This window comes from Globicephala melas, chromosome 16 (genome assembly GCF_963455315.2).
Source record: "Globicephala melas chromosome 16, mGloMel1.2, whole genome shotgun sequence".
Lineage (NCBI taxonomy): Eukaryota > Metazoa > Chordata > Mammalia > Artiodactyla > Delphinidae > Globicephala > Globicephala melas.
In genome coordinates, this window is record NC_083329.1 from 81,918,456 (window position 1) to 81,943,359 (window position 24,904).

General features: G+C 55.2%; 1 protein-coding gene across 3 annotated transcripts in view; it reads left to right on the plus strand.

The window, feature by feature from the left end:
• PGBD5 (piggyBac transposable element derived 5) overlaps positions 1–24,904 on the plus strand; it is a 110,550-nt gene that overhangs the window by 80,296 nt on the left and 5,350 nt on the right. The window contains exons 6-8 of one of the 3 annotated variants that reach the window (XM_030839591.2): positions 5,757–5,862; positions 7,147–7,366; positions 8,735–9,123. In XM_030839591.2, the coding sequence (XP_030695451.1) occupies positions 5,757–5,862; positions 7,147–7,342 (302 nt within the window). In that variant the 3' untranslated portion in view covers positions 7,343–7,366; positions 8,735–9,123. Of the gene's footprint in view, positions 1–5,756; positions 5,863–7,146; positions 9,124–24,904 lie in introns of those variants that run through there. The other 2 variants (XM_060286879.1, XM_060286878.1) reach the window with 2 other exon arrangements.

The following is a 24,904-nucleotide window of genomic DNA, read 5'->3' on the forward strand; positions in this document are numbered from 1 at the left end:
CGGCTCTGGACCACAGGGTGACGGCTGCTGCCCTTCACGGGACGGCAAGCGCTTCCTGGGCCCGCAGGCTGTCCGCTGCCTGGGACTTGCCAGCCGTCAACAGAAGCCATGAGGCTGGCATTTGCAGGTCCCCCAGGTCGTACGCGGTGTGATTAATAGGCTCCATTTGAACGGTATTTACACGATCATCATCTAGGATTCTGTGAAAAATCTGTTCTGATGGGAGGCGGGGGAATAGTCAACCATTCTTATCTTTGAAATGTCTTCCTTAGAAGTTAATCGCTAGCGTTGGGTTTTTGGGGGGTTCAGCTGGTATCATTGATTTTCCTTGGGATTTAAAATCCATTGCTAACAAGGGGATTCATTTAGCAAGGAGCCTATATTTAAGGTAACCTACAGCTCAAACACGATTAAACAACAGAAAAGGAAATTGCAGTGACAAAGGGACCCTTTACAAAAATATTTATCGTTGCGTAGTGTATTTGAAAAGTCCCTTGTGTTCCTTTACATTAAGCCATCTTTCCTCTTCTCTATTGAAGGAACACTGCCAAGGAGCTCAGGGGTGTGCGATGTGTGTGTGTGTGTCTGCGTGTGCGTGGTATGTGTGCGTGTATGTGGTATGTGGGTGTGTATTTCGTGCCTCTTGTTCATTTATTCCCATCCTTCACCCCCCACACACACCTAAGTTGTTACTTTTCAGTGGGGATTGCAATCGAGGGACTCAAGCACGTGGGTGTCGTGACCCTACTTACGTGTAGGGGGTGGAGAAAGCGCCCCCCCCTCGAGTGCTGTGTCAAGGGCACTTAGAGGAGAGGTTTGGAATTGACCTTGTCAGCTGAATGCCAGTTTGAATTGGACTTCGGCTCTCTTGCGGTTCGGGCCTTGGGGCCAGAGTGTCTCTAGGAACAGGTTTGGGTGTAGGGCATGGGAGCTGCTTCCCACCAAGTTATGTTAAATGATAGTCTCTGAAACGATGTCCCGAAGCAAGGACTTCGCACCTGTCTGAGCTGGGTGAAATGAGGTAGCAGAGAAAAGACCGCACCTGGGGAGGTTAGGGAGAAGCCTGCACTAGGACTGAAGATGACACACCTGAGAACCCTTAAATCAGGCCCCAAGGGAAGGAGGCGGGAGGCTGTTGAGGCTAGATGAGAAAACTGGGAGGGGGGATTTTTAAATACGCCGCAACTGGTATTTGTGTTCAATTCCGTGGTAGTTTTCTAAAGTACGTACTCTATTATACATCATGCAGTCCCCAATCCTAGTCGCCCTTGAAAATTCCATGGAGTGTGTCCACAGCCTGGCCACAGACTGACCCCCACAGCCAGGCCCCTGGGCACCCCCAGGGCCTGTGGACACTGGGAGCCCGGCGGGTGAGAGGAGACCCTGGGTGCGGCCCAGGGGTCTCAGAGCGGAGGCCATGTGGCCGGCACGCGCCCCACCGGGAGTCCTTCTCCTGGCCCACATCCTAGGGCCTCGTTTCTTAATGAAGGAGGTAGTATTCCTTTCTGTGTACTTCAAAGGCATAATTTTTAAAAAGCACCTCGTGGGCTTCCCTGGTGGCGCAGTGGTTGGGAATCCGCCTGCCGATGAAGGAGACACGGGTTCGTGCCCCGGTCCAGGAAGATCCCACATGCCATGGAGCGGCTGGACCCGTGAGCCATGGCCACTGAGCCTGCGCGTCCGGAGCCTGTGCTCCGCAACGGGAGAGGCCACAACGGTGAGAGGCCTGCAAAAAATAATAATAATAAAAAGCACCTCGTATTCCATCCTTAGATGTATCATAATTTCTTTATCTTGGCCCCTATGAATGATCCTTTTTTCATAATATGAAGAATGATGTAGTGAAGATCTTCACATGTAAATCTTCAGGTACATCTTTGATCACTTCCTCCAGGTAAATCTAAAAGTTGGACGGCTGGGCCAAAGGGTCTGAACGTTTTTAAGGCTCTCGATGCTGTGTTGCCAAAAGGCTGTGCTTACTGCCGTTGCAGTGGGTTATTCCTCCTGCTTTATCAACACTAGTTTTTTTCTTTTCTAAATTTGTCAATATGATGGTTGAAAATGCTGCAGAATTTTAAATATAATTGCGGTGACTGTTGGTGGGATTGAGCATCTTTTCCTGTGTTTTCAGCTAATTTTCAATGCTTTCTTCATGTTCTTGTCAATTTTTCATTGGAGGTATGTGTCTTCCGAAATTGAAAGCAGATTTTATGCCTATAGCAGACATTTTTCTTCGTTTGTTTTCCTTTTGCTTTTATTTATGGCCAGTAATTTTAACATCAAAAGCGTTTTTCATTTCCGCATAGGCACAGCTGTTGATCATGTTATTTGCTCTCATGCCTAAAAGCCCCGGCTGTGCCCCAAGGCCAGGCAAGTGCAGTTCACCTGGTTGTTTCATAGGGTGATTTTGCGCTCTTCGCAACCATCCACTTGGAATTTATTTTGGTCACGGCACCAGTCGGGCTGCTACGATGTTTTTTTTCGTTAAGTGGCAAAGGTCGGTTGACCAAGCAGCCCCACCTGTGTACCTGCACCATTTATCAGATAATTCTTTTATTCCCTACTTACTTTACACGTCACCCAGATGACAAAGTCTCCTGTATTCTAAAGGCTGCATCTCAGCTTTATACCGTCTTCTACCGTTGACCGTATTTGCTCTTCTAGAACATGAGCAGAATTTCGAATTTTAGCAAACATGTAACTAGTTATGAACATTTTAGGGATTGATTTATTATTCTTTACTCCAGGTTCTAAGGGGAAATGAGCCCTCTTTCAGAGATAGTGAGCACATGCAGGCTTTCATTCATCCAGGGACATCCCCGTTGAGAACCACATCCTTTTGCGTTTCTTCTAGAATCCATGTTGAGTCTACCATCTCGTTGCCATCTCCGTCTTTGCCCACTTAGGGTTCAGTTTCCATGAGGCTAATGTGAGTGTGGAATGTCTGCATGGGTCTGTGAGTCAGGTCTTGACTCATTCATTCAGACTTACAGAAGGACGGAAAGAAGGTCAGCCCAGCCAGAAAAAGCCTGGGGAAGGCAGAAGACAGAACTCACTGGAACATGAAGACAACGTGGTTCTCTCATAGGCCCACGTGGACCTACAGTGTCACAGAGGTAGACACGTGGAATGAAGCTGTGCGCAGAGGGTCCCCCACACGGCTGGAAATGTACAGGTGCACCCAGGAGAGCACGGCATTCCTGGTTATGATGCCAGGGGACACAATAAATGTCACATCACCTCTTGTCAGTATTTCCAATGTCTAAAGCTTTTCAGTCCTCAGAAAAGGATACTATAGGACAGCAGTCTTACCCTTTCCAGCTCGAATAGTATCTAAAATCCAAAACGTCAGCAGAGAGGAGCGTGGACTGGTTTATGAACTTGGGGAAATGCTCAGAGACTGACGCACACCTGGATTTTGCAACCAGTCCCCTGAGATTTCCAGCTGCAATCCTCATGCTGAGTTAAAACATTCGAAGGGATGGGAGGGAAACGGAGAAGGAAAGCAGGCCCGGCACGGCTGGGTGTGCTGGGACAGCGGCGGCCCTGGCTGTGCAGAAGGCGGCAGCCGGAGCTGCAGGCGGGGAGCCCCAGGGGCACGGTGCTGGCCAAGGCCCTCGGACAGTGGGCCTGACCCGCTGGGAGCCCTGGTGACTCGGAGTGAGTTGTCCTCTTCCTCTGGGAAAAGAACGGAGGGGGTTTTATTTCCTTATGGGATGGTCTGATCTGCTCATACACACGTGGACTCTGGGGAGCCCTACAGGCGCCTCCTTAGTCCCAGAGGAGGCTGTGGTCGAAAGTCGGGCAAATTAAAATGGAGCTGGAGGTGGGAAACCTCCCAAGGCCATGTGCCTGGGCCGGGGTGTGAAACTGGGGTGTTTGCCCACTTGGACTTGAGGTCGGGTGGGGTGGTGAGCAAAGACACCAGCACAGGTCCCCTCAGGAAGGGTGCTGCAGAGACACAGCCCTCCTTGGAGGCAGGAGCCCAGCCTTGGAGGATGCACGTGCGTCTGCATCACCCGACCATGGAACGTCTCTCTGAGTGGGAAAAGGATCCCTAAGCAACCAGGGCCCAGGACCCTCTGGCCAGGAGCCCAGCCGTGGAGGATGCACGTGCATCTGCATCACCCGTCCATAGAACGTCTCTCTGAGTGGGGGAAGGATCCCTAAGCAACCAGGGCCCAGGACCCTCTGGCCAGGAGCCCAGCCGTGGAGGATGCACGTGCATCTGCATCACCCGTCCATAGAACGTCTCTCTGAGTGGGGGAAGGATCCCTAAGCAACCAGGGCCCAGGACCCTCTGGCCAGGAGCCCAGCCGTGGAGGATGCACGTGCATCTGCATCACCCATCCATAGAACGTCTCTCTGAGTGGGGGAAGGATCCCTAAGCAACCAGGGCCCAGGACCCTCTGGCTGGGCACGGAGATCCTCTGAGCTTTGGAGGTTTTAGGAAGTGTGTTGCCCGGGTCCTGCCCCGGGCGTCCCCAGACCACAGCTCTAGGGGCGGGGCCTGGCTTCTCAGTCTCTCACAAGATGTCCAGGTGCTTCTTCAGTGCAAAAATTCAGTACTGGGGGAGCGGGGTGGGAGACAAAAAAGATCCCGGCTCAGGGCTCAGCCTCAGCACATGGACCCGTGTGACCATTTTTACTTCAGTTACGCCTATTTAAGTAGTGCTGAAAACCCCCAGCCCTTTGAATGGCGCTGTTCTGCTATCACACCGTTCTGCGGGCAGCGGGGATGGGGGCGGGCTGCGCGGAGGAAGCGCTCTGTAATCCCGACCTCGCTCGCAGGAGCGTCCTTCCCGCCCCCGCGTCACCTCCGTGGGCGCAGTGGGCGTCCACCCAGGTGGGCGGGGCAGGTCTTGGAAAACAGGTTGTTGGGCAGCAGGCTGAAGAGGACTGATGGCCTCTTGCTTCTCATGCCCGGTCAGTGGGCCGTTTGAATCTTGCCGTGACCTTGGCGAGTGGCCCTGGGACGCGGTTCCACGTGTATTTGGGAGGAAGAGGCGTTTGAAAGCGTGTGAGAGAGGGAGCGCCAGGGGCGGCTGGGCGTGAAGCACTCTGTGCGAGGCGTGGAAGAGCCTGGGGTCGGGGCAGCTCCTGCCTCTCCTGAGCCTCTAGTGCCACCCTCTGCCTTGATGGGGGCGGTGGGGCAGGTGGAAGGGACCCCCGGCTCCCTGACCTTGGTGGCCACCTCCTCCCACCCCGCTCAGACCCTGGAGGGAGGGGTTGAAGCCCGGGGGAGGGAGGGAGGGAGGGGGAAGGTGGGTCCTGAGCTCCCCTTCTGCTCTCAAGGCCCCATCGGGTGCAGCGGGCCCTGCCGTGGCCCGTGCCGTGGCCCGGTGTCCTGCACTCCCCTGAAGCTGCGGTGGTGGTGTTGGTGGTGGTTCCCCTCCATCTCCTCCCCTGCCGTGGCCCATGCCGTGGCCCATGCCGTGCCCCCGTGCCGTGGCCCTGCCGTGGCCCGGTGTCCCGCACTCCCCTGAAGCTGCGGTGGCGGTGTTGGTGGTGGTTCCCCTCCATCTCCTCCCCTGCTGTGGCCCATGCCGTGCCCCCGTGCCGTGGCCCCGTGCCGTGGCCCTGCCGTGGCCTGGTGTCCTGCACTCCCCTGAAGCTGCAGTGGTGGTGTTGGTGGTGGTTTTCCTCCATCTCGTCCCCTGCCGTCTACGTGACGAGCAGGCAGGGGGGAGGGGCGCATTTTGCACGGGGGTCTGCGGGGGGCGGCTCAGAGGGGATGTCCCGTCTGTTTCCCGCAGGAGTGATCATCAAGAGGAGGAGTGGGGAGATCCCCTGCCCCCTGGCCGTGGAGGCCTTCGCCGCCCACCTCAGCTACATCTGCAAGTACGATGACAAGTACAGCAAGTAAGTGAGCCGGCGCCCGGCACGGGAGGCCTCGCCGCCGAGAGCAGAGCGGCTGCTGGGCGGTCAGTCTCCCCAGGTTCAGAGCTGACAACGGGAGAGCCCGAGAGAGAAAATCCTGGGCCCGCGGCCTGGCCCGCCCAGCCCCCCACCTCCTGCACCAGTGCCCTCTCTGCCCCTCCCACCCGGCCCAGCCGCTGGCCTTCACCCCACACCCTCTGGGCCCTGGGCGCCGTCGGGCCGGGCCGCGTGTTTTCCGGCACTGGTTACGGAGCTCTTTCGCGTGCGGGCGCGGTCTCAGGTGTGGGGTCGTCGTCAAGTGCCCGCACGGTGTGCATGTACACGGCCCCCTGCTGTCTCGGGGCGAGCTCCTGTGTCCACAACAGGAGGGAAAAAGTGATTGCCCTTGAACCTCGGTCTGCCTATGAAATGACTGGGCCTGAGCCTCACAGCCTGAAACAGGGTTGCACTAACCCCAAAGGTGGTGGGCATTTTCTCAGCGCTCCTTGAGGGCCACGGACGTCTCCCCGGGCTGCTTGTGGGCGGGGAGGGCAGCATGTGGACCTGGGTCCCTGGGAAAGCCCGGGTGTAAGAGGGAGCCCCGCTGCCCAGGGAGTCACTGGACGGGCTCCGCGGAGCCTGCAGCGTGCTTGGCACCTCGCGGGCCTGCGCAGTGGCTCCAGGGGAATCGGCACGATTGAGCGAATGGACATCCGTGGCCGCCCTGGCTGGGCGTCTCGGTGGTGCCGAGGCTCCTGGCCCCCGGGGTGCAGAGACACATGTGCAGACGGAGGGCGCGGTGCAGGGATGGGTTCTGAGTTGGCGGTCCGGGGGGAGCGCCGTCCTCCGCCTCGGGGCAGAGGAGGCCTCCATTGAGGGCAGGCGGGCGTGGTGAAGAGACACGCACAGAGCTGCGGGCGGACGCGGCGCGAGATGGCTTGGGCTGTGCCGCAGTTGCGCAGGGCCCTCGGCGAGCAGGGGAGCCCCTAGGCCCGGTTCCCGCCAGAGCTCCGGGCTGCACCGCAGAGGCCCGGCTCCTGGTCTCGGTGTCCCCTGTGGTGACCCGCCTCCTCCCACCTGATCTTTGATAGGGGTTGTTTGCACGTTCAAGTACGGTTCACGTGACCGAGCCTCAGAGCGAGGCTGCCCCTCCCCACAGCCGGATTCCCACGCCGCGTCCCCTGCAGCATCTCGCTGACCCCGATGAGGCCTTTTGGGGATGTCTCTCCTGCACCGGGTCCCTGGGCACCGTCTGAGCCAGCCTTTCTTGCCGTTCTGTCCTCGTAGGTATTTCATTTCTCATAAACCAAACAAGACCTGGCAACAGGTGTTCTGGTTTGCCATAAGCATTGCCATCAATAACGCCTACATCCTGTACAAGATGTCAGAGGCCTACCACGTGAAGAGGTACAGCCGGGCCCAGTTCGGGGAGAGACTCGTGCGAGAGCTGCTGGGCCTGGAGGACACTTCTCCAAGCCTCTGATGCCAGGGGCGTGGCCCAGGTTAGGTAAGGACCAGGTCCAGGGAGGGGAGGGGGAGCCTGACGTCCGACCCGCCGGCCAGAGACCCGGAGACGCCCTGCGTGGGGCTGCGGCCCGGGAGGGGTGCTCGGGGCCTCTGGAGGGACCAGGACGGACCTGGTCAGAGGATGGCGTCATCCCGCTTTCCACGCAAAGAAGAGCACGGCCTCCCTCCGGAGAGCGGCCACCGCCTCGGAGCGAGCACCCGGCAGGTGTGGCCCTGAACCAGACCCTCCGTGCCACCAGCGGGGGGCCATGGAGGGCACCCTCACGACCCCCCGGAGGCCGCGGGAGAGCCCACTTAGCACAGGGGACCTGGGAGGGCTGCTGCCACCAGGGGCGCCAGGGATGGGATGAGATGAGCCGGAGCGCGCTCTGCTTGGTGAAGGTGGAGAGACATCCGTGACATGGTCCGCGTCTCGCCGTGCCTGCAGGGGGCGGGAAGCGAGCCGGGTGGGCTCTGCGCAGCTGGGACCGCTCAGGTGTGTGTGGGAGCCCGGAGGGTTTTCCAGCGTTTGCCCCGCGCAGGCAGCTTAGAACGGGGCTCGTAGAAGAAGAAACACAACCGGGGGCCATTAAAAGGCAGCGACGGCGTGGGGAGCGGGGCCCTCTAACACGTCCACGCGGCCTTCCTGCCCATCCCTGCGTGGCTGGTGGACAGGGAGAAAGGGACAACGGCGATAGGATGACAGCGAAGTGTGAGGCTGCTTTTTGTTTTTAAATATGTCTTCAGGTTATTTTCTTACTGTTGCTTCAGATCTTCTGTAAAAGGAGATATCCCTCTTCTTTTCTGCCCTCCCCCTCTCACCCCACCCCGTCGTGGCTCCTCGCATATGATCACAGGCCTAGACCTGGGCCAGAGAGGCCATCTCGCCTCCATCAGAGCACGGGGGCCTGCGGGCCTTGAGCTCTGTCACCATTAGCAGAGCTACCTGTTCTGGAAAACACACAGCATGGCTGAGACACCAGAATGTCTCTGCGGATGACCACTGGCTAACTCTGTCCCTCGCATGGTCACCGGGCGGCGTCTGCTGGCCTCACAGCACCCCTCAGAGCGCTGTGGTGGGCATTGGCAAACCCGCCTGTACCAGCTTGGCTGGGCCTGATTCCCGCGGGCCCGGGGCCTGCTCACCGCCAGCCAGAAAGGCCTATGTGACGAGCAGCTGGCAGCAAGGGCTTTGCTTACTGCCCAGAACACTTGGGCCTTTTCTGAACCGAGGTCCACAGGTCTCCCTGGGAGACCTCGGCCAGGGTGGTCGGCTGGTCTGGCTGTCCCCGCAGATAAGAAGCAAGTCATTCCTAGAGTTACGTGATCCCCCTTCGACCCAGTTTATGTCGCCCCCTTATTTTTACAGATGCAAACCTACTCTACTCAGGCTTTGGGACGTTCTTCCTTGTCACTCAGTTAATTACAAGTGTTGCTGGCGGCATGCTCCCAACTCACATTTCTGTCCCCGGGGTCATGACGGTCACCTCGCCTGTGGTTTTAATCCGCTGCCACGGATCGTAGGCCAAATTTTAAATCGCGTCTCAACACACCTTCGCCGTGTCCTTTAATTGGATTGGAAGCACTTTTACCACGTGGAGAAATCTATTTTTAATTTGTGATGCTTTTCTACAAGGTCCACTATTTCCGAGTTTAACGCGTCTCCAACGCTTAGGGAGACTCTAATGAAAGCTGATGAATTTTCTTTTCTGTCCAAATAAGTAAAAGAAAAAAAATAAAAGTCTATTTAGATGTTGACTCTTTGTTAATACGTGAGTTTGTTGAAAAGGTCAGGGACACAAATCCAGGCTCCTTTTTTGAGTCTTGATTTCTCGTATAATCCCACGTACACGCTCTTGACTGTCTAGCACCATGAGCCCGTGAGCAGTTTAGAAGAGGGATTCAGCTAAAAGTGTTGACTGGTAGACACGTGGACGGAGGCCTGGTCCCCCCCCGTGAGGGTTTAGTTGTATTGCAAGTGCCTCTGCCGTCAGACACGTCGTGCCTGTCTCCCAGCCTGGCGGTCCGCCCTCTCCCGGGCTGTGTGTCATTCTGATTGAACACAAGAGGCGCTGCCGTGACCGGTAGCAGGTGTCTTCACATCGCCAAGTGATTACAGAGTAATTACACCATCTCAGTGCTCTGAACTCAAGACGGTGGCCACCTGGTTTCTGAGAAATGACTGAGGGGACAGCAGTTCAGCTGGGTTCTAGTGGAGGCTGCGGCAACTGCACCAGCTCTCAGGTTGAGAGCAGCGTCTCTTCCCTTTCCAGGAGGAGGACAGAGTGACAGGCAGCACTGATTAGGAAACCCTGCAGGGACCCGGACCTCACCCTTGGATGGGATGTGGACTGACCTCACCAGGCACCGTACCTCCCTGGGTCTGAGGGCCGGCGGGTCCCCACTGGACGGGCTCATTGAGAAGCTGCCCATTACTGGTGACCAGGAAGGGGCCCAGTGCGAGGTTCGCAGGGGAGGGGCGGCCAGCACAGGCCTGGCAGAGGCTGGGAGGCAGGTGGCCTCCCTGCATCCCGTGACTGCTGGGACCCCTGTCCGCGCAGGTCCTGCCACTGTGGCATACCAGTCCCGGTGGGAGGTCTTTGCTATGGGGTCTAGGAAGGAAGGACAGACAATGCGCTCCCAACCTGGTTCAAAACAAAGCACCACTGGAGCGTCTAAGCTTCTCCGGAGAACATCTGTTAGACCGAATGCAGGTTAACCTGTTTGGTTCCACAGTTTGTGACGTAGTCACGTGACCTCAGCTGTCTCTGGAAGTAGGTAAGGTGATTCTTAGGAGAATATGACTTGGATGAATTTCTGATTGTATTTGGTGCTTTCTTTCTCCGGGTCTATATTCCAGACGCATCGTCTTTTCCCCCCGCACTCTGCTTCCCCAAAAGTCTCAGATTTGAACAATATCTTACTTCGGTCACGGGAACATTACATGAGTATTTCAAAACTCAGGTGAGTGACATAGGAAAACCTTGCTGTCTGGATCATTCTGGGCAAAGGTATCCAGTTTATTGACTAAATTAGACAAGGCCTGGCCACCAAAATCGAATTGACTCTGCAGCTGTGGCCAACGTGAGAAGGTCGCAGAGCCCGGCCGGAGCGGGGAGGTCCTGGGTCACAGTGTGTGGCCGGGCACCGCTGTCACCCTCCGGAACCCCGCTCCGGCATCCGCAGCGAGGCGGGTGTGAGGCAGGCTCGCCATCACCAGTGAGTGATGCCCCTCCCGCCTGCGGTTAAGGGAAAAAGCATCCCCCCCCCACAGCAGGTCCTGGAGGTCCAGGAGAGCAACTCAGCTACAGGGTGATGGGAGAGAGAAAGGGCGTGCCGTCCACCACGAGGCAACCACGGGCGGCCATGGGCAGACAGCCAGGGCCACGTCCGTGCAGCACAGAGAGCTCCCTGTGCCCCAGCTCTTCTCCTTCCAGGCTCCCTGCTCCCTCCTCCCGTCACCATCCCCAGCTTGCGGGGCGGGGGGGGGGGGGGGTTGGACAGCTTTCCCAGGTGAGCCAGCGGACCTGATACTGAGGCCACGTTCTCGCCACTGCACACACACTGCCCAGATCCGCCGTGAGGGTCGGCAGCTTTAGGCCTGATTCACGTAACGCCTTTATACGGTGTTCTCTCCTGTCTGGGGCTTTACAGAAAAGAGAGCTCAAACCTGTCTTCTGATCTCAAATACTGCAGACAGTCAAGGTGCACACCCTCCCTGTGTCGTTCTCACTCACTCGTGTTCCCTTCTTGCCCTGGACCAGGTGGGTGTTTTTTGGCTGAAGGCCTGATGCAGCCCAACTTGACCTGGTGGTGAGCTGTGGTCTGGGGGGCGTTGGCCAGAGAAGGGCCCTAGGCTGCAGCTGGCCTCTCCTCACCAGGCAGCACGAGGGGAGGCCGGCCTGGAGCCTCTCCCCAGGTGCCCAGGTGCATGCCGCCCTGTGGGTGGTGGGCTGGGGTAGGGGGTGCATCTCCAGAATGGCCTCGATCGTCCTCCTCAGGTGCTGCCCACTGGCCAGCATGTGTCTGGTGTTGTCCCCGTGTTGGGTAAAGGCTCGTCAACAGTCTTGGGTATAGAAAGCCAAGGGTACCAGAGGAAAGGGAACCCCCAAAAGATCACAGCACGGTTCCCAGGAAGTGACCCCAGCCCTGCCCCAGGGACGCCACAGCCCCCTCTGGAAAAGAGCGATGTCGAATAGCCCCTGCATTTCTGTAGCCTTCACTGTCACACCCAAACACCTTCTGTCTGTTTCTGATAGATCTTTATTGGAGTATAATTGCTTTACAATGGTGTGTTAGTTTCTGCTTTATACCAAAGTGGATCAGCTATACATATACATATGTTCCCATATCTCTTCCCTCTTGTGTCTCCCTCCCTCCCACCCTCCCTATCCCACCCCTCTAGGTGGTCACAAAGCACCGAGCTGATCTCCCTGTGCTGTGCGGCTGCTTCCCACTAGCTCTCTATTTTACGTTTGGTAGTGTATATAAGTCCATGCCACTCTCTCATTTCATCCCAGCTTCCCCCTACTGTATCCTTATTTCTCGAGGGGGGGAAGGTGATGCCTCACAGCCGTGAGGGCTCCAGGGGGCAGAGGCGCGGGGTGGACCTCAGTCACTCCCACCAACGCCCGGGCGGCTCAGCTTTCCCGGCAGGCGTGGTACCAAGAGCCACACTGCACGGTCTCTGCCTCGAGGGCGTTGGGGTGCAAGTACGTCGGGGCTCAATGGAGGCTGAGGTCTGCCCAGAAGAAAGGTTTCCATGAGGGGCGAGCCCCCCGCGTGGTGGAGGTGGCAGTCAGCGTTGCTGCTGGGTGCCCGGCACAGCCCCCTCCGAAATGTGGGGTGTTTCACGTCCGCAGGCACCAGACACACCTGCTTACACAGACCCGGAAAGATGGGATCTGAGCATCTCGGAAGGCTGGGACGAGACTGCCTCTGACCAGGACTTGCCGGTTTATACATAAGTGTGTTTGGAAAGCGTGGCATCTGTGGGGCAACAAGGCAAAAAGTGGTCTTAGCTATTCAAGAGGTCATCACCAAGCACGAAGAAAGTTTCTCATCTCATCAGTACTCGTATGCAGTTATGACCCTTTTCTTCCTTTCATTCCCCCAGCAACTTGTACCTGGTTCTGTTTTCTCCCAGGAAGCGTGGTGCGCTCACCTCTTTCCCCACCTTCCTCCACTAAGAAAGGGCCGCAGCTTAGGCAGAAAAGTGGTGGAAAAAATGATTAATTGGGCAAATGAGAGTTTTAGCTTTTTTAATTAGCTCTTTCCCTAGACTTAGCTGTTTAAAAAGAAAAAACTGCATCTAGCTTCGCAGTTGGGAGCTTCCTTCCTGTGAGTAGAACACAGAAGGAAGGAGGGGAAGGGGTTTCTATGATTTCAGTAGATTAAAAAGGTGGACTCAGAACAGTTGGATACATTTTTAGGTGTGAATTTAAGATCTGGAGTTGTGGGATTGTGGGGTTTTTGATTGAGGCATTTTGGGGTAACTTTCATCCATTTCAACATAATGGCATAGTATGATGTGACTCAGAAGTTTTGTCCCCTTATCACTACTCATCACTAGAAGTACAGTATCCAAAGTGGGACGGATGCTCTTGTCAGCTCCTGTACCAGTCAAGCCACATGTCCAGTCCTGGCTCCTCCCTACAGCAGGAGACATCGACCAGTCAGGGGTCCAGGAGGCAAGGACAGTGGGTCCACATCAAAGCTGAATGCTACGAGTGGCAGTTGTGCAAACGGGGTGATGAGTGTGGTGCAGCGCTGACTCGGGGCAGGGGTGCATGCCAGGGGTCTCTGGTCTCCTAGTCCCTCTTGGGATACAGTGGACATCACCAGCAGGCAGCCTTCAGCTCAGTGGGGAAGCGCTTTCCAGCACTTAGAGCTGCCCCACATGGGCACAGGACGCCTCCGAAAGCAGGGGACACCCTGCCTGTTGCTAAACATCCCGCACCAGAGACAGCGTTCTTGGTGGGCAGGAGGTGGGACTGGGTGGGACACCCCTGCTGGCAGCTGGACACAGGGTCTCTGCTAGGCAGATCCTGTCTGGGGGCAGTGGCTGACCCACCTTCCCTGTCACCCTCCCCCCATGCCAGGAACTGGAAAAAGGTGGGGTGAGCTCTGCCCTCTCATGGCTGCCCCAGCTCTTAGCAGCAGCCTGACCTTGGCCAGCCTGCATCAAGCCAGGTGGTAGCAGTGGCTTTTTTATCCACAGTCACCATCCTCCAAGGCAGAAAGTCTAGAGACCACAAGTAAGCAAAGCCCTAAATTGAGACGGCCGGCCAGATAAGTGTATTCATGAAGATAACAGGACGGAATATTTTAAACCCTGGAAGGATTGTTGTCCTGCTGTAGACTGTACAAGCGCTGGGAAGGTGTGGGCAGCTTTGTTTGTTTTCAAGAGTGTTAGAATGAAAAACGATGTTTTCACACCTGGTCTTTGGTCCAGCCCCTGCCTTCCCAGAATCCGCCTGCCTTCCGTGAGCCTCTCCACGTCCGCCCAGCAGAGGGCGGCAAAGGACACCTCGTGCGCCTCTCGCGGCTGCAGACACAGCGCGTTCCTTCCATAGAGGTGCTGAGTTAGGGTCCCACAGGGTTCTAAGGCACCGTGGATGCCAAGGTAAGAAAGACACACGAGGTCTCTATTGCTCCAGAGCGAGGAGAGAGAACCATTAACAAGTCATAGACCTCCAACCGTGCTGTCACGGGGCGGGAGTGGGAAGGGAACTTGGTGCTGAATTCCACGTTCATTCCTCCTGCAGATGTGTGCTGGGTGCTTCCTAGGTCCAGGCCCTTGTGGGTACAAGACAAAGACCCCTGCCCTCCCGAAGGGCGGAGAGGACGTAGCAAACCAAAAAGTGCCTGTATAGTATTTGTGAAGAGATCCAGTTCTGCAGAAGACGGGAAGGTTCAGGTTTGGGGAGCGCTGAGGCAGCAGGTGGTCAGGTTAGGCTGAGAGGGTCTGTTTGAGGGCAAGTCCCAAGGGGAGAGTCGGCCCAGCAGCTTCAGGGACCCATGACAGCCTCGTCTTCAGCCGGGCTGTGCGGGGGCGCGAGGGCTGCTGGGCCCATCCCAGGCCGAGGTTGGGCGCTGCGGGTCTAGAGCAGCAGCGCCCGGTGCCCTTGGGGAAGAGCATGACCTCAGGCCGGACAGGCTGCGGTGGAGGAGATGACCAGCCCAGCAGGACGGGGAAGACTCACTCAGGGACCCCGGAGGGTGTCGGAGCAGAAGCTAGCGTCATGTTTTGCATGTAGTAGGCATTCAAAGAATGTTAATAAAATATAAATGCACTCTTGCATTTGGGTTAGAAAAAACACCTGCACATGATAGAGGAAACCGACTTTAACAGTTTCCTGGCTTACTTGACCGGCTGATCCACTATCAAGAGGAAGTGGTTCCTGGATGTGGGGAGGAGAGGGAGGGAGGGAGAGAGAAGAGGGTGGGAAGGAGAGGGGGGAGGGAGAGGGAGGGAGGGCTGCGGGTCGGGCCCCCTCGAACAAGCTGCCCTGGTCTCCGGGTGGTCTCAGCTTCCAGAACCGTCCCCTCCTCTGGGGTCTCCCCTGGGCGAGCCAGGTGAGCCTTGACTTCTGACTGGGAGTCTCCCAGCTTCCATTTTGGCCACACCCCCAAAAGGCCAAGGAGAACATAGAGTCTGACCCCGCAGAGCTGGTGGGTTCAGCGTGGGGCCCCGACACCCTTTGGAAGTTTCCAGAGGGCTGCCCAGAGCTCTCTGCGTGTCCCCTGTGTGTCCCTGCAGCCTCAGAGGGGCAGCCTGGAGCATCTCAGGAGGCTTCTCCCCACCATCGTGACAGTGGCCGAGCGGGAAAGGAGGACAGGATGCTGCAGGGCCGGGCCGTCCCGGGGCAGAGAGAACTGGCCCACAGGGAGGGGGAGGCGGAGGGAAGGTGTCTCCTATGAAGCCCAGGTCCTGCCGGCCCCGTACAGCCTGGCCCTGCCGCGGGGGTCCCGGGGATCCCGTGCTGGATGACCCCCTGCAGGGGGGATGCTCTCTGAGGTTTCGGAGCTTCCAGCCGAGCACAGGCTCCGCCCTGAACGCGCCCACTGCCTCTCTGGGCCTCGGTTTCTGGGGATAAAATACCTACCTGGCTTCCTTCCCAAGGTTACCCTGATGATGTGAGGGGTGTAGACACCCAGGCACTGCTGCCCCCATTAACGACCGCGAGCTCGGCCGGCTGAGTGACAAACCCGGTGACACGAGGTCAGCTCTGTCCCAGGCCTCCTGCCCTCAGGCCCTCCGGGGGCCTGGTGTGCAGCTACGCACACCCCCCATTCCCCCACCTCCCCACCCCCCGGTAACGGAAGGCCAAGTAAAGGATGGAACGCGCAGGGCACGTTCCAGGAAGAGGCCGATCTTTCCAGGGTGAAAAGTTAGACCCCCTGAAAGATGAGATCCCGGGGGGGGGGTTTCATGGGGGATCCCGTGTCCCCTTTTTCTTCCAAGCCACGCACCAGCAGAAGCCGGTGGAGACACAGTCCAGCTCAGGCTGGGGTTAGGGGAGCCGAGGGACCCCACGGGTCCAAGGCATGTGGGCAGCGGGATGACGGCAACGGGCAGGGCGCCGCAGGGGGCGCCCCCTGTCCACATCTTAGGAGCTGGAGGCCAGAACAGATTTCGGAAGCCTCCTAGGTCCCTCCACCCCCAGCCCTGTAGGGGTTCCTTTCTTCTAAATCTGTGTCTTTCACCAGCCGCCCCTGCTTGCAGAGTGCCCACCCTTCCTTTTGGTAACAGGCAACATTTGCTACTAAAAGGTTCACTAATGTGTGCACATCTCAGGGCACAAGAGAAGGTGCTCAAAATATGGGGATGGATAGAGGACACCCAGGGGCCCAAAGCTGACTCTGGATGTCCAGGTGCTTTCAGAAGAGGGTCTGCCTCCAAGTCAAATCAAAAGGCTTTAATTAGGTATTAAGACTGTGCTCTCTTGACCAACTACCACCAGAGTCCAAAGTAGAAAACAGAGGAGTCTCCAGGCTGGTTTCTGCAGCCGCTGCACCGCTTTGCATCCTCCCAGAAGACGTCCAAGGCTCCCAATTTCTCCACATCCTTGACAACACTCGCCATCTTTGTCTTTTTGATAATAGCCAGTCTAACAGGTGTGAGGTCTCATTGTGGTTTTGATTTGCATTTTGCTGATGACTGCAAAGTTAGCTCCCCCCCCCCCACCCTGCCCGCCGTGTACCTGTTGGCTATTTGTATGTCTTCTTTGGAGAAATTAAAAATAGAACTGCCACGTGATCCAGCAATTCCATTTCCGGGTATTTATCCAACAGAATTGAAATCAGGATCTTGAAAAGACATTAGCACTCCCATGATGACTGCAGCACGATTCACCACAGCCAAGATGTGGAAACAACCTGACGTCTACCGACAGATGAATGGATAAAGAAAACGTGGAACATACATCGTGGATGAAAAGTTAATCAATGGTCAATCTACGAAAGAAGTGGAAGTTTTTATTCAAGCCAACATGAGGTTTATAACCCAGGAGACAGTCATTCATGAAGCCTTGAGGACAAAGCACAGTTGTGTACATTTTTGAGACAAAGGATCCCACATCACGGTAATATGTGGACAGAGTACATAGTCCAGCAAGGTGAGTAGCGGGTCACTGTGACCCCTTACAGGATTGAGAAGGGAATGTTATCTCCTGAACACTTACTATGCTGGCGCCGGGAGGAAATTGCCTTTCTCTTTTGGCGAGCAGGCTTTCCTGCGTCCTCTAAGGGACGTGGTTAACATGTAATGCAGATGCGCCACGCACACTAAAGAGGGGTAGGGCCCAAACGGACAGAGAGAGAATTTTATGTTTAAAACTTTCGCTTGTCCTGCCTTCAAAAGAATTTTTATTTCGTCAACATAAGATGGAACGTTAGTCTTTGAAAAGGATATTCTGCAAGAGTGACAATGTGGATGAACCTTGAGGACCTTAGCCTTAGTGGCAGGACTCTACCTACATAAGGTCCCTAAAATAGCCAAATTCACAGAATCAGGGAGGGGAGTGGTAGCTGCTGGGGCTGGCAGGGGCGGGAATCGAATTGCAGTCAGGGGGCGTAAAGTCTCAGGGGGGCGAGAGGAGTGGGCACTAGGATCTGCCGTACGACATCCTGTGTCACGTTGGCCGTGGTCAACAGCACCGTGTTGGATGCGTACAAACCCGTCAGCTCCAGGCTCGCGCTCCCGCTGTGCTCTTACCACAATAAGATAAAATGTAAAGACAGAAGACGCAGCAGCCAGACACCCGGCAGGGAGAAGCTACGCTCCCCACCCGTCTCCACTGTGTGCTGGGCTCCAGCAGCTGAATCAGCAGGGCTTCCCTGCCGTCCAGGGGGGCTGCGGCCTCAGGGATGTTGCAGGAAGGACTGGGTGCCTTTCTTTCGGGATGTCTTTTGGGACAAGCGTAAACAAACTGAGAATGAACAGCGCAGACACAGGGACCTCGCGGGTCTCTGATTATCTGAGGATTGGCTCACTCAGCAGGAGTGCGTTAGAATAAGCAAGTTCTCTGCTCCTGCAGATGGTACCCTGCAGGGTACAGTCACAGCTGACACCACGCTCTAGCCAAGGAGCCCGGCAGTGGGCAGTGGGCAGGGTGGGCCTCATCCCTATGATCTCATAGACCCTGCACTGTCCCCTGCCCACCTCACTGCCCACCGTCTCTCATTTAAGATAAAAAGTCCCGGGCTTCCCTGGTGGCGCAGTGGTTAAGAATCCGCCTGCCAATGCAGGGGACACGGGTTCGAGCCCTGGTCCGGGAAGATCCCACGTGCCGCGGAGCAATGACGTCCGTGCATCACAACTACTGAACCTGCGCTCTAGAGCCCATGAGCCACAACTACTGAGCCCGCGCGCCACAACTACTGAAGCCCGCGCGCCTAGAGCCCGTGCTCCACAAGAGAAGCCACCACGATGAGAAGGCCATGCACCGCAACGAAGCGTAGCCCCTGCTCGCCGCAACTAGAGAAAGCCCGTGCGCAGCAACGAAGACCCAACGCAGCCAAAAAAATAAAATAAAGAAAATTTTTTTAAAAAGAACAGCATATTAAAAAATAAAGTAAAAAAACAATAATGTCTTCCATTAACTGTTTAATGTAAGTTAGTTCATTGCCATCATTCATTCAATACATTCAACCAGTCATTCAAGGAAGAACCTTGCACAAATAAAGGATCTTAACTATTTCCTAAATGCCAGCGACAGCCCTCGGTGAGACCCAGATCCTCCACAGCAGCGGTCCTGCCAGGAGGGGACGTCCTGATGCAGAAGCAGTGAGCACTTGCACACTCAGGTTAGAGTTCTGTGCAAAGTGCCTCGAAACCTGAAAGCCTGCCCTAGGGAGAGCAGCTGACTGAGAGGAACTGGGGCTTCAGGGGAACCCGCTGCGCCACCGGGAGGGATGTCCGCTGGACAGCCACTGTAGGGTGAGGGAGCGCTGAGAAAGGGACCTGGTGGGGACGGCAGGGCAGGGAAGGGTTTGTTCTGCTCCCCTGTAGGGCAGGTGTAGGGACTCCAAGGGTAAAGGAAAACAGTGTTTTGTGTATGCATAGGTTTGTTTTTGTTTTCTGGAAAGAAGGCTGTAGAGTTGATCAGATTTGCAAAGGAATCTGTAAGCACCCCTGCCTTGTGTGAGGGCACGACTTTGGGAGCTTTTGAGTAGCGGTGTGTCCGTACAGAAACACACCGCGCTCTAGAAGGCCCGGCAGACAGCTGCGCGGCCAGAGCAGGACGGCGGCAGTACTACGAGCGTCCGGGCACAGACAGGCCTTTCCTCCTGGACCTCGGGACCCCTGGGCCCCGTGTGAGGGGAGGGCAACCGTCCACCGTCTAGAGCACGAAGCTGGCGTTGGTGCAGTGCTGCTAACTCAGGCACAGCCCTGATTTAGATTCTCTCTCCGTGTAGAAATTGTGTGTACAGCTCTGTGACGCCACATCACGTGTGCAGCCCCCAGATGCCACCACCACTAGCAGGATAGTTCCATCTCCACAAAGAAATGGCTCATTGTTTTCTTTCTTCTTTTTTCTTAAGAGAGAAAACGTGTGTGGTAAGTTGTGTCAGTTGCACTAATCTTAAGCGTATAAGCTGTCGAATAAAAAAATAAATGGCGACGAAAACTCCCTTTTAGTGTATAGCTGTATTAAGATGTAATTTAGATACCCCAAATTCCCCCATTCGAAGCATACAGCCCAGTGCTTTTTAGTATATTTATAGGGTGTGCGGTCATCACCGTAATCGAACTTTAGAACGCTGTCATCATCCCCCAAAGAAACCCCCTACCCATTAGCAAACACTCCCCTCTCCCACCCCCGTCTCACCCTCTAACCCTGGGCAACCGCTAGTCTACTTTCTGCCTCTGTAGATTTGCGTATCCTGGACATTTCATATCAGACAATACGCGGTCTCTTACGACTGGCTTCTTTCACGCAGCGTAATGTTAGCGAGGTTCGTCCACGTATCAGCGCTTCATCCCTCTTTAGGGCTGGGTACTATTCTCATGTATGTATATCCCACATCTTATGTATCTGTTCATCAGTTGGTGGACGTCTGGCTTGTTTTCACTTTGACTATTTGAATAGTGCTGCTATGAACATTTGTGTGTACACGTTTTTATGTAGACATATATTTTCATTTCTTTTGGGAAGACGCCTTGGAGTGGAATTGTTGGGTCATACAGTAAACTCTATAGCTCACCTTCTGAGGACCTGCCAGACTGGTTTCCAAAGCAACTTTGCCACTTCACGTTTCCACCAGCAATGTGTGAGGGTTCCAATTTCTCCACATCTTTGCCGACACTTATTATCATTGTCTTTTGTATTATAGCCACCCTAGTGGGTATGAAGTGGTGTCTTCTTATGGTTTCAGTTCGTACTTCCCTAGTGATTACTGAGGTCGAGTATCTTTCCGCTTGTGATCTCTTTCTAACAAATCACTTTAGATGTTGGGAAAGACAGTATTGAAGAAAGGCAAGCATGGATGCAAAGAGGCCCATCTCGGGGCTGCTGGCCGGCCACAGAAGGTAGGGGCTTGGTCTGGGGTAGCTGCGGAAGATAAGCGCCACCCCTGAATTGGGGTATGTTTTGGAGGAAAGAGTGATGAAGCCTGACTCCCAGGCCTTGGGGAGCATGTGTGGACTGGGGGTCAGGAGCAGAGCCTCTGTTTCCGGAGGTACATGAGCCTGGCTGAGGGGCCTTGACTATGTTGCTTAACTTTTAGCTAAATCACTTATTCTTGACTTGGAACTTGGAGCACCATTGTGGACCCTTGAAGAGTTCCTAGTTGTCAAGTATTTGAAGTGCTGTCAGATCAAGAGCAAATGGACTAATTCAGTAAAATTAGTGGTCAGAGTTAAGGGCAGAGTTGGGCTCCGTGTAAGAGAACTTGTTCTGATAATGTGAAGATCTGCTGTGAGTTGTGCCACCCTGGCAGCTGGGAATCTGTTCACTGAATGGTGAGCTGCTGGCATGGTTCGAAAGGGCTTCTCTCAAAGAAAGTGAGGGTAGACTTGATGGAGGGTGAGGTCCACTATGACCCCAAGCTCTGGACTCTTCCTAGACTCCAGTTTCACCATCCGTAGATGGAGAATTGAGACCAGACGCTATGTAAAGTTATGCAGGTGCTTTCACACAAGTGTTCTTTCGGAATCATTAATAGTTACTGAGTGGAGGCACTGGGTGCCTAGTATATTTCTGGGTGCTGCAGGGCTTATAGAAAACTTTAATGATAACAGCTGACATCGTTTTCATACCACTTATTAAGTACCACACACTATATTAAGTGCTGTACATAAATTAGTTCTTTTTAATACTAACAACAGCCCCAGCAGCAGGCACTGTCAAGGTCACTAATCTGTAGATGAAGACACTGAAGCACAGAGAGGTTATGTACTTGGTCAAAAATCACACAGCCAGTCAGTGACGAAGCCAGGGCGTGAACTCAGGCAGCCTGACCTCACCCTCAGCTATCACACGGCATCACTAAGATGTGGCTTCAAGTCCGTTTTAGCCAGTTTGGGAAAATAGGATTTCACCGTATGAGACCATTTAGAAAACACGCAAGGCAACACAAAATCCAGGTTGGTTGTTGTGGCTTCTTAGAAATGCAATTTAGGGACTTCCCTAGTGGTCTAGTGGGTAAGACTCGGTGCCCCTAACGCCCCGGGTTCCATCCCTGGTCGGGGGACTAGATCCCACATGCACGCCCCAACTAAGAAAGATCCTGACTGCGGCAACTAAGGCCCAGTGCAGCCAAAATAAAAATAACTAAATGAAAATGCAATTTACGTTGAGAGAAGCGAAGGTTCAGAGTAAGAGCCCCTGCCCCACATAGCGAGGGGTAAGGGGGCCTGGGAAGCTTCTTCCCTAAAGGAGGGGGACCGCGGGAGCCCTGGCTCAGCGCCGGCGGGAGGGAGGCTCCGGAAGGGCATGGAGACAGGACCCCAGCCCCACGCCCCGGTCAGCTGGCTCACGCCAGGCATCTCGGGACGGGCCCAGCAGGTCTGACCGCACCACCTGACCCCGCGTCCTGAGCAGCCCGGGAGCCAAGGAACCTCCGAGAGGCGCCTGGGAGGCCTCTGCCCCTCGGGACAGCGTCTGGCCCTTGGCCCCGGGGATCGGGCCCGGGACACAGCAGCGCCCAGCACCCTTGCCCCCACCGAGCAGTGACCAGCACACGCGATTCTGTCACCAACCGGTGATGCTAAAGCTTCGTACTGAGCAACCCCCCCGCTGTTATTTTTCTTTGCTTTTTTCTTTTCTGGTGGAAGTTCAGAGGGTGGAAGGGGGGGCTTTGACCCCTGACTCTCCTGGGAGGTCAGCCACCGGCCAGCGCTTCCCTCTCCCCAGGCTCTGCGAGGGGAGGAGGTCTGCGGGGCTTCCTGACCCCGGAGAGGTGGGATGGCTGTGGGGAGATGGGAGGGGTCTGTTAATACAGCCCCAGGAAGCCGGAGCTGATGCTTTTTCTTTCACAACAACAAATTTGAGAACACCCTCAGCTGCAGCTTTCTCGGGGCGTCTCTAAGCAGGGGTGTCCCGGATCCTCCCTGCACCGCAGCTTCCCTCATACAGGAATCCGATCTCTCCATACCCAGAGGCTTCATTTCTCTCCCTAAAGTTGCAGGCATTTGTGAGCACAAATTTCTGCCTGTCTTCACATTGCCTTCTCCTCCTTGGTGGCATCTCTCCCCTGCCCCTCTTTTATAAGGACATTTGCTATTGGATTTAGGGCCCTCTTGCATAATCTAGGGTCATCTCCCCATATCAAGATCTTTAAATTAATCACAACTGCAGAGACCCTTTTCCTTTATAAGGTACCATTTACAGGCTCCAGGAATTAGCACCTAATATCTTTGGGTGGCCATTATTCAGCCACCCTACAGCAGTCCAGCCTCTGGCCCCTAAAGTTCATGTCCATTCCAATTACAAAATATATTCACCTCGTCCCAACATCCCCCAAAGTCTCAACCCATTACAGCATCAATTCAAGTTGAAAATCTCATCTAAATCTATCAGCTCAAAAGCCTCAAATCACAACATGTAAATCAGGTTTCGGTAAGACTCTGGATGTGAACCGTCCTGGGGGAAGTTTCCTCTCCACCTCTGGACCTACGAAACTAGAAGATAAATTCTTTATTCCAAAATACAAATGGTGGGACAGGCCTAGAATAACAGCTACAGAAATTCTCATTCCAAAAGGGGGAAAATGAAAGGGGAAAGGGGGCCACCAGTCCCAAGCCCTTTGGAAACGCAGCAGGGCAGATTCCATTAGGTTCAGGGTCTGGGAGTCACCCTCTGGGGCTTGAGGCTCCATCCTCTGGTCCCGTGGCTCAGGCACCAGGGATTAGGACCTATTATCTTTGGGTGGTTATTTGCTGACTCTGCTGCTAGCACTATGCTGGTGTCCGTTGATATTATTGTGTCAAAGAGTATCTTTATTAAGAGTATTTAGCACAATTGTATCTTAGTTAATAGAATACATTTTAGCACAACTGTATCTTAGTTGATAGAATACATTTTAGCACAATTGTATCTAAGTTAATAGAATACATTTTAGCACAATTGTATCTTAGCTAATAGAATACATTTTAGCGCAATTGTATCTTAGTTAATAGAATACATTTTAGCACAATTGTATCTTAGTTAATAACAGACAAGCCTGACTGCTGATTATTATGCAGGCCGCCTAACCTTTACTGAACTAAACTTTCCAGCCCCTTTTTCTTTCTGGCCTGTGGGTCAGCTCTGGGGTAGCTGTCCACAGCTGTTTGTGTTTTTTTTGCGGTACGCGGACCTCTCACTGCTGTGGCCCCTCCCGTAGCGGAGCACAGGCTCCGGACGCGCAGCCTCAGCGGCCATGGCTCACGGGCCCAGCCGCTCCGTGGCATGTGGGATCTTCCCGGACCGGGGCACGAACCCGCATCCCCTGCATCGGCAGGCGGACTCTCAACCACTGCGCCACCTGGGAAGCCCCCACAGCGTTTCTTTCCCTTTTGAGCAAGGGCCTCGGCGAATGTGGCCGCCCCGGCCCTCCGCAGGCCCCCTTGGATGCTGAGGAAGACAGGGGCAGGGGCGCCCGCCTCTCCTCTACTGGTCACCTGTTTGCTCACAGCGACCTGTGAGGCAAGTCACTTTGCACAGGGAAGTGACCACTGAGCTGGGCACCCAGCCCTGCCGGGCCAAGTCTGAGCTCTTCCGTCACCCTGGCCCCCAAATTTCCCAGCAGGAGCTCCACGGATTCCTACGTGAACGACAGCCTCCTGTGAGACCCCATCCACAGCCTCTCCCCGCACACGGTGCCTTGGAAGGACCCACACGTCACATGCTCTGAGGAAGCCAGCCGAGTCCGTGCAGGGCAGGAAGGAGGCAAGCTGGGGCGTGGCCTCGTGGCGTGAACGTTCCTGGGAACAACGGGCCCAATCACAGATCCATGTCCTCTTCAGCTGCCGCGAGACCAGGATGTCCTGAGTCCGCAGGGGTGACCAGGGCTCTGCCCTGCAGCAGTGTCCCCGCTGCCCTCTGCCTAGCATCTCACCTCTGCCTCGATTTCTCTCCAGGTGCCTTCCGTTGCCCAGTGTCCCCTCAGCCTCTTCAGAACTCACCTGCCCGTGTCCTCAGAGCCCGCACGCTAGTCTGGACGCCAGCATGGCATCTGGCTTAGCCTTGTGTGCGGTGAGAAGCCGTGTGTCTTCTTAACAGGAAAATGCCTTAATAGAAAATGTCTTAGGAAGAAGCTTTTACGAGCCTCCTGGAAGTGAGGGCTCTTCATTTCCATGATGACGGGTGACTCAGAGAAAGAGCCCTGGGCCAGGCATCAGGGCACAGGCAGCGTCTGTCAGGAACCCCACTGCCCCATCTTGTGATTGAACGGGGGTTCTGGCTCCCCTGCGGGTGTCTGCCCACTCTCGCTGCCTGTGAGGCTGTCATCTGGTTGTCAGGGGAGCTCGGTCTGCGAGTAGTTGATGGTCAAGTTAAAAAGCACCGTGGTCCTCCCTTCTATGAGACTCATATCCATTGAGGGACAACGG